General features: G+C 39.2%; 1 protein-coding gene, 1 long non-coding RNA gene and 1 other non-coding gene across 3 annotated transcripts; 1 reads left to right on the forward strand and 2 right to left on the reverse strand.

The window, feature by feature from the left end:
- Positions 1–942: 942 nt before the first annotated feature.
- Positions 943–5,597, reverse strand: rpl27a (ribosomal protein L27a). The gene is made up of 5 exons (XM_026175070.2): positions 5,455–5,597; positions 4,780–4,843; positions 4,609–4,684; positions 2,007–2,181; positions 943–1,118 (listed from the first exon to the last, which is right to left on the reverse strand). Exons 1-5 carry the CDS (start codon positions 5,455–5,457, stop codon positions 990–992), a joined length of 447 nt encoding a protein of 148 aa, XP_026030855.1. The 5' UTR covers positions 5,458–5,597; the 3' UTR covers positions 943–989.
- LOC113027534 (small nucleolar RNA SNORA3/SNORA45 family) lies at positions 2,364–2,494 on the reverse strand. Its single transcript, XR_003273094.1, has one exon. It is a non-coding gene; the product is annotated as a small nucleolar RNA SNORA3/SNORA45 family (small nucleolar RNA).
- Positions 5,226–6,978, forward strand: LOC145429754 (uncharacterized). The gene is made up of 2 exons (XR_013910044.1): positions 5,226–5,314; positions 6,038–6,978. It is a non-coding gene; the product is annotated as an uncharacterized LOC145429754 (long non-coding RNA).
- The last annotated feature ends 2,453 nt before the right edge of the window (positions 6,979–9,431 follow it).

Below are 9,431 nucleotides of genomic sequence, written 5' to 3' on the forward strand. Positions count from 1 at the left end.
CTGCATTTCTGTTTCTATCAATCAGCTAGTTAATTCATATAACCTCAAATAAAAATAATAAAAAGGAGACGCAAATAAAAGTGCAGGACTGTCCCTAACTATCCTTAATCTGCAGTGAAAGTCATAATTGAACTTCTTAAGTTCATGTTGCCATGTCTAGCACACTGCCAGTGTTTCCAAGGAAAGCTCTTAAAATGGACAACTTTCATGACAAACAATTACTGAATTGTTTCAGCTTTGCTTGCACACAGATACAATTGAGAAAACTTTAATATTTACTGATAAAGTTTTATTTTTGACTGTTTTATTCTATACATGACTTGTTAGATACACCATTTCGGGCCTCCAGTCTACAAAACAAGCTGTTAAGTTATATCTGGTAGTTTGTGTTGGGTATCACCACGTCCCAATAAACAAAATTCTTTTAAAGGTAGCAGTTTAAAAGCAGCTGATTAAGCACTATATAAACAAGTTCCTCAGAAATTTGAATATACATATATTTTGCCTCTAATTAGAATGACGTGACAAAAAACATCAGAATTAACTTTCTGACCATTTCTTTAATTGTTCAATGTAGTGCTGACTTTCTGAAGCACATACGGCAACATTTGTATTTTTTTGGTGAGTTTATATTATTACCAAAAGCATAGCAATACCGTTTCATTGTAAGTCATTAGAAACGACTGACTTTTGCTATATTAAAAGAACCAAACAGGAAGTCTGTGCATTTTTGAATATTGTTCAGTCTGTAACTTGGACACTTGTCAAAAAGATTTTACAAGGACAAGACCAACAGTGCTGAGGATCCAGGTGATTTCCTCACATGAAAAAGTTTCCTCTGCTCCTCACACCTTTCAATCAAAATTAACAGCATCTCTTCAGTTTCCATGCTAATCAAATTGCAACTTAGGAGTGGGGCGAAAAAAATTACACACACACCAGTTTCCATTTATACAGTTTATTTCTGCAAAAACACACAGACAGGATCGTTATGCCATCAGCACGCAGGCTCCTCCCGCTGCCTTGATCTTCTCCTCGGCCTGTCGGCTGAAGAACTTGGCCTTGACGATCACAGGCTGCTTGGGCAGCTTGCCTTTGCCCAGGACTTTGTAATAACCCTGCAAAGTAAAGCACAGGTGGAGATCATTATTTTATCTGACAATACACTGTAATATTATCTAATAAGACTAACAGCTAAAACTACGACATGTAAGCCAACCTAAGATGAACTGATAACCACCACAAACAAAACCACACTAGTTAAGTAAAAAAAGTCTGTCGACCCAACAAAACAAACGTTAGACATTGGCTTGGCGAGGAAAAAGGATGCTGGTTCAACTCTAGCCAGAGACACAAATCCCCTTTGGGGTTGCATCAGGTAGAGCTATGCCCAGTATAACTTTCTGTAAGAAGGGAGTGTGCTAACGTGAGCACAATAAGCAAAATGCAGCCAAACAAACAAACAAAAGTCAAGTTTTAATAGACAAGAGTAACTTTTCTATTAAAATGAAATTATGTTTACAAAAAGAAATAATTTTCAATGACTGAAAACAGGAAAATTATCTGGTACAAATCCAGAATTTATAGCTCTTTAAAAATGTAAATGTCTGAGTATAATGTTGTGTAAAATGGAGGGAAAAAAAAGTCCTGAAAGCAGAAAAATTAAGGAAAACCAAGAAGTCTTAAATCTGTTTTATTAGCACCACGTACACTTTTGCACCAAATTCATCAGAAACCCATCCAAAACATTTAACTTTCCACTATGAGTGTTTCAACTGTTTAAAGGACACCTGTTCTTTAAAAAAAGAAAACGGTTTCTGATGTCTGATTCCAGCTGCTCAACAACAATCCAATTTCCTAAGGTGATACTCAATGCCGACAAGTCGACATGCCACCACCTACTCCAAGCTACAGTAGAGGAACAAGAACTCCCGTAAAGATTTGAAAGGTCCAATTATTATGACAAGAGAACATTTTTAATAATAGCAAGATTTAGCAATACTTACAGCGCGCACAGCATCGATGATGGGGGCGGGTCCATCGGGCTTCTTGCTGTAGTTGATCCTGGTCTGCTCGCTCACCAGTGTCCACAGCTTGTCCAGGTTGATGGTAGGGCAGTGGGAGGTATTCCTCTTCAGGTGGTAATGTCTCATGCCCACCTTACCAAAGTATCCTGGATGGCTGAGGACAAACACGAGGAAAGAAAATGAAATCGAATGTTTTCAAACTAGAGAAACAAACACTAATATTTTAAATATTAACGTTTAATTGAAGTTCACTTTTGACATTCAAATTTAGTGGAATAGTATAAACTACTGCCCCAATTCTAATGTGATGGGTGCATCAGCAAGGTGTTTTAGAGTGTTTGTAACTGCCCATGTGGATGACTGGACTATAGGGGAGGCCAGTCGGTGAGTAGGACCAGTCTTTAATCTAAGAGGACTCAAGCACACCAAGACAATGAAGTCTGTCAAGATGAGACTCTAGTCTCTATAGAAACATTAGATAAATGCATTTCTCTTCCTACAGCCTTTTTTTACAAGCAGGTAAAAACTAATCAGCACATCTCTTAACTGGACAGCAGAACTAACCCAGCATAAATGTGTTCCATAGATGAGCACAGTCCCCAAATTGGGAGAAGGTTCAATAAATTCTTTGTGTCCATAATACACAGTATCAGTGCACTGCTCTCCAGATCTTTCAATAATATATTGCATGGCAGTTTTCACCAAGTAGACTTGGGTTGAGTAAATAAGCTCCGTAGTGGGGATGGTCTACCATGTTTCTGATTTACTGGATGAAATTTTTACTCTTTCTTTGAAAATGCAGCTGTTTAGGTATTAACCTACAGAAAGACTGACCAAGCTGCTGTGGTGGCATCTCAATCAGCTACCTCAACTCTCTTCTGCCTGTGTGAGGTACACTCCAATTCCACTGCCCTACAGTGACAGTAGTCCTTGTTCTGCTGTAGCTCACCAAGGCTGCGGAGCAGAACAGGGACTATTGTCAGCAGCCACAACTCAGCTGATATAACTCGAGTCTGACTACAGGGTGAGGGACTTGCTGAATTTGCCGCCGATTAATTTTGTTATATATTACAGCAAGCTCTATAGTACACAATAATATATTGTTAAAATAAACTATTACTGTAAAGCCTCATCTAGGAAACACTACAGCTATATAGAATAGGGTGATACATCGAATATACTTGATGTATCACGTGTTTTCCACGAACGATGGTTAAAATGGTTTTAACATAAACATCAAGTGGAAATTGCCGCAATATAAAGCTGTCTGGGATAGCTCAGTAGGTAAAGTGGTCGCCCCATGATCGGAAGGTCGGCGGTTCGAATCCACTTAACGGCTACCCTGAGGTACCCCTGAGCAAGGTACCGTCCCTACACACTGCTCCCCGGGCGCCTGCTTAGTGGGCTGCCCACTGCTTCACTGAGTGAATGGGTCAAATGCAGAGAAAAACAAGTAATTTCCCCATGGGGATCAATAAAGTATCCATTATTATCATTATTATTGTCTGCATGCAATTCACTGTCAGTTTTTTTTTCTCCTACACGCTGCAAATGCATCATTAATCCCCCCTCCCAACCAGAAATTTTTTTTACCTGTGCTGAGCATGCGTGTTTACTACCCGATAAGGAAAAATATGGCGACAGCCGGAGTTACAGAGGAGCGAGCGAGTGAGACTGTTGTTTGGATTTCACAAGGAGGAGACAAAATACGGTAATTTGCAAGACATGCCATAAACCTACTGGCACAAAAAGTATCACGAATTTATTCCATCAGCTGAAAAGTCATCCACTGCAAAATGAAGCCTGTTTTAAACCCTGCATGTCAGCGTCTCCCACACAGCAAAGGAAACGTTAAATAAACCAGCTGTGATACCTGCGACGGTTGTAGGTTAGTTGTTTTTATAGCCACTATCTAAACGTTCATTCCTGTAATTTAAGGCCATCACATTTTTTGGTTCACAATTTTTATGTTATAAGAACAAAAGAGCATCTTTCTAATCTCAATTGTTTTAATTTGTCTCGTGAATTCTTGCCGATGTCCTTTTTTGTTGCTATGATCTCTTGTTTGTTAAACATCTAGTGTTGACCACAGAAAGACTTACTGTGACAGTATTGCCATTTGTCAAAAACCTCTGTGTGCAACAAATGGAACCCCCCCCCCCCCCAAACATTTCAATTCATTCATATATTATTGTCAAAAATATAAAACAGTTAATTTGAAAGAGTATAGCAGTGCAATTTTAAGCTCTATATGGCTGAAAATAGTTTTTTTTTGTGATACAGCCAAAAATGTGACATTAGATTTTCCTCATATTACTCAGCCTTACTGCTTTAGCCACAAAACCTGGCTTTATCTCTAAAGGAATCCAACACAACAACCAAAATCATATCAGGCAACACTTAGGGACATCATAATCTAACTTAAATATCTGAGGTAAAAGCATACTTCTGTGTATTTTTAGACATATTACCTTACAAAGACTTTTATGGCCAAATACAGGGAAGCCAGGTTTACTTGAGTTCTACTTTACAGTAGTCACACTGTACTCAAATTTCACTAATATCATTATGAGTGACTTACTATTTGTCGAAATTGATTCTGTGATGATGCATGCCACCAGCATTACCACGACCTCCAGGATGCTTCCTGTGCTTGCCTGTGGAGAGAGTCGGTAAACGTTTACTCCATCTCCATATCGTCCGGGGATGAAAAACAATCAATTAAAACTTGTGTCAAAAAGAGTATACTCACCAACGCGACCATGTCCGTGGCTGACATGTCCTCGGAGTTTCCTGGTCTTCGACTTCTTGGTAGGCTGTGAGCAAAGATTTTGCAGTTATTGTTAAAAAAAGGATGAGGTTTATTTGAAACATTAGCTCCCGTCTAGCAAAGCAACAGACTTAACAGTCCGGCAGGTCGACTGTGATGTTAGTCTGCTAAGAATCTGTAATAAAATGAGCATACATAGCATGTTTTCCCCACAGAAAAGCTAAAGTAAACCGCTGAGTTTGTCCCCGAGTACTTGCATGCTGCTTAGCAGGTAGGAGGCTAATGCTAGCTCAACCATCTTTATCGGAAGGTTTAACGCTTTATGCCAATGGTTGTTTCAGGGTTCCACCACCACCACCTTGCACATTTAACTCTCACTACCGTTGTCAAAAAAATTACAAATGTTTGTTTTCTGCGTGTGGGTAAAACTAGGTTCCCTGCTAGAGCCGAGGCCCAGGAGAAGCGACATATCACACAGTGAACCCATCAAAGTCCTCACAAAAATGAGTAAATAACGGTAATAACACCCAGCATTTATTCCTACAACATGAGTGTATTATAAGACACCATCTAAAGTGGATTATTTTATACAGGTTAGTAAGGATGGAAGTAGATTTAACCCAGTTTGGATGCACAGGGATAAAACGTAGAACCTACCATCTTGGAGGCTAGTTGAAAGAGGAACGGGATTCGGAACGAACGCGATTTTGTGCGAGATTTGCCCCCAACAATACAAAGTGCAATAATTCCATAGCGACATCTGGTGATTGAGGATCGAAACGACACAAGAGTCAACTGAAAATTCGCTTTCTTTTTTTAAGTCCAAGAAGACAATTGTGAATTTAACAAAAAAAGTGATACGATTAAAGTCTGACATTGATAGAATTAAACGGGTTCTACTTGTATTTTAGCAATTAAATTCTCATGTTACATCAAACAAATATATATTTGAAAACCCAAGCTAATGATAATAACTAATCACTATGCAAAAATAATACATGAATATCCTTCTGAGATCCAGAAGAAAAAACTATTTAGATATTTTCTTTAGATAATTTAAGTACAGTGACTGATAAACAAAAGTTGACTAATGTTTTGTTTGTTTACAGAATGATGTGATGTAATATAACAACATTGTTTCTGTTTCTGGTACAATGCCTTTTTATTTCATGAAAATTACAATTAGATGAATGGAAATCTAACATTTACAGAAATCATCCATTTCTACAATTTTGTGCAGCCATGGATGCCGCCACGTGCCACGGACCTCACGCCGCCATCACGCCGCCACCTGTCACGACCTCTGCATGAACCTGAACCCAAGTCAATTCAATTCAATTCAATTCAATTCAATTCAATTCAATTCAATTCAATTCAATTCAATTCAAGTCAATGTTATTTATATAGCACCAAATCACAACAAAAGTCACCTCAAGGCACTTCATAGGTACAGAGAAAAACCCAACAATCATATGACCCCTATGAGCAAGCACTTCACTGGGTCCCTGTCTGTTCATCACACTTGGGAAATCTAAGCCTGCTGGCTTCATGGACAGATAAAGTTGGGAGTAAACTGCGTAGAAGTGAAAATGGCTGCTATGCCTTCTAATGATTCTGCAGGCAGCATGTATAATGTAAACAGAATTAAGGAATCCTGTGGAACTCCATGACAGCTGTGTGAAGAGGACTCTCCATTTACATGAACAAATTGGAGTCTATTAGTTAGATATGATTCAAACCACTGCAGCACAGTACCTGTAATGCCTACATGCTCTGATTGCTCTAATAGAATATTTTGGTCAACAGTATCGAATGCTGCACTGAGGTCTAGCCGGATAACCACAGAGATGAGTCCACTGTCAGATGCCATAAAAAGATTATTTGTAACCTTCACTAAAGCTGTTTCTGTGCTGTGATGAGCTCTGAAACCTGACTGAAACTCTTCAAATAAGCCATTCATCTGCATTTGATCTGTTAGCTGTTTGACAACTACTCTTTCAAGGATTTTTGATATGAAAGTAAGGTTGGACATTGGCCTATAATTAGCTAAGACTGCTGAGTCAAGAGATGGCTTTTTAAGTAATGGTTTAACTGCTGCTAGCTTGAAGGCCTGTGCTACATAGGCATATAGGTTGATTATATTTAAGATTAAAGCATTAATAAATGGCAGAACTTCTTTGAGCAGTTTTGTAGGAATGAGGTCTAAAAGACACGTTGGTGGTTTGGAGGAAGTAATTACTGAAATTGACACAGAAGGATCTATTGGAGAAACAAACTCTAAATAAATATAAATGGCAAGTCGACATGCCACCACCTACTCCAAGCTACAGTAAAGTAGAGCAACAAGAACTCCCATAAAGATGTGATCTAGTCCTTTTAACTGAATGAAAGGTCCAATTATTATGACAAAAACTGCTAATTAGAGACGTTTTAATGAGAGAACATTTTTGATAATGGCAACATTTGGCAATACTTACAGCACGCACAACATTGATGGGGGCGGGTCCATCGGGCTTCTTGCTGTAGTTGATCCTGGTCTGCTTGCTCACCAGTGTCCACAGCTTGTCCAGGTTGATGGTAGGGCAGTGGGAGGTATTCCTCTTCAGGTGGTAATGTCTCATGCCCACCTTACCAAAGTATCCTGGATGGCTGAGGACAAACACGAGGAAAGAAAATGAAATCGAATGTTTTCAAACTAGAGAAACAAACACTAATATTTTAAATATTAACGTTTAATTGAAGTTCACTTTTGACATTCAAATTTAGTGGAATAGTATAAACTACTGCCCCAATTCTAATGTGATGGGTGCATCAGCAAGGTGTATTAGAGTGTTTGTAACTGCCCATGTGGATGACTGGACTATAGGGGAGGCCAGTCGGTGAGTAGGACCAGTCTTTAATCTAAGAGGACTTTTTCATAAGGAAACTTATGAGTTTTCTGATTTTATTGTATATTGCTTGTGATTTAGATTTGTTAGGTGTAGTTCCTTTTACATCTCCCCTCTCTGTGTCTCTCTGTTCCCTAACTCTCACTCTCTGCTCCTCGCTCTCGCCCTTTCTCTCCATCTTCAGTGTTTTTGCACTTGTCTTCGTAGCCTTGTCTCTGTTCCCTCCCTGTGTTCAGTGTATCTAGTCTGTTTCGTCTCAGTATTCGTTTCTCCTGGCCTTTTGTGTTTGGTCCATCTGTTTCCTGTTTTATTTTGGTAGTCTTTGCCCTGTGTGCACTGTGTTCTGTTTTGCTTTCGATGTCCTGTTAGTTTGTAATTAGTTCTAGCTGTGCTCCCACCTGTGGTCCAACCTCTCATTATCCTGTGTATGTGTTTTAGTCCTCAGTCTCCCTCTGCTCATTGTGGCTTCGTGTGGGTCCTTGTGTTCTGTGTTTCCCTTGTAACTTCCTGGCTGCTAATTGCTAGTTGTCTGTTTCTAGCTTATAGCTCCCAGGTTCTAGTTTCACAGTTTTTAATTTTTGGGTGGAGTTTCGTCTTTCAGGAAATAAAGCTGCCTCTTTTAGTTGATCTCTTTGTTTCTGAGCCCTGTGTTTGGCTCCTACCTCTGCCTGCTATACAGCCGAACCTTGACAGAAATAATTCTGGGTTTTCAGGTCATGTCGCTCACTAAAATGACCATACATGGTTGACAGAGGGCTGAGTGAGATAGTTGCTGAGATGGCAATCAGACATTAGGAAGGAAAATGCTCGGGACGTACCAGTTTTTGAGGAACCTGAGCAGGGCTAAAATAATGAGATCCAACGTCAATTATGGATAAAAAGTGCTTAAGAGGGGTCTCACCTTCAAGAGGGCTTTATTCTTTTCCTCTTATAAGAGATAACTTTGATGGACTGCCTAATCTTGAAGAATCTGTCTCGACTTCTTGAAGTGACTATAACTAGGAACTAGCAAATTTGGATGCTAGGTTATCTGACTCATGCCATAAACATCTCGACAGTTCATTAGGAGCCGCATAGATTCCACACATGGGGCTTGATGTAGTGGTCTCAGACACATGTCCTCCACAGAGGACAAAAGTGAAATGCCAGGTCTTACAAGACTATGATATTATAATAACTATTTCAACATATAATCATCATATATAACAGTACCCTGACACATTATGCAGAGAATATAAACCCTGAGTAAAAACACACACAGGCTTGGATCACGTGCACACAGTTAAAGATGACGTGTAGTCACACATGTCCACGTAGCTTTATTGGGTTTCTGTGGCGACGCAACCGCAAACAGACACAGTTAAAGGTGATTTACATAAAGTCAGTCTGTTATTCAAAGTTTGAGTGAAATGTCCAGCGTGTAACTTGTCATTGGCCAGAATAACAGGTTGCAAAATCAGCCTCTGAAGGAAGGTAAGACACACCTCTGCCATGCCACCAGCTTTTTGCAGCCCTAGAGATCAGCACCACTGAACAAGTAAGGACATTTTTGTCATTAATCCCTAATCTATCTTGTGTATATATATTTAATGTGTTTGAAGTTATACTTTTTGTCTCTATTTCAGAAACAAGGAAATAAAGGTTAATATAAGAGATAAATAATTCTGTAGAAGCGTGTCCCAAAGTTTTGTTCTGCTTTGAAGTATTTCAATTTGATGCCACTTTACTCACACGAAACCATGATAA

Source organism: Astatotilapia calliptera, chromosome 7 (genome assembly GCF_964374335.1).
Source record: "Astatotilapia calliptera chromosome 7, fAstCal68.1, whole genome shotgun sequence".
Lineage (NCBI taxonomy): Eukaryota > Metazoa > Chordata > Actinopteri > Cichliformes > Cichlidae > Astatotilapia > Astatotilapia calliptera.

Bases quoted from the DNA above. Each gene is read 5' to 3' on its own strand.
- rpl27a (XM_026175070.2), bottom strand. The intron at 4,685-4,779 runs GTGAGTATACTC...CTCTCTCCACAG, and splicing joins CCACGGACATGGTCGCGTTG to GCAAGCACAGGAAGCATCCT. The intron at 1,119-2,006 runs GTAAGTATTGCT...TTTACTTTGCAG, and splicing joins TCATCGATGCTGTGCGCGCT to GGTTATTACAAAGTCCTGGG.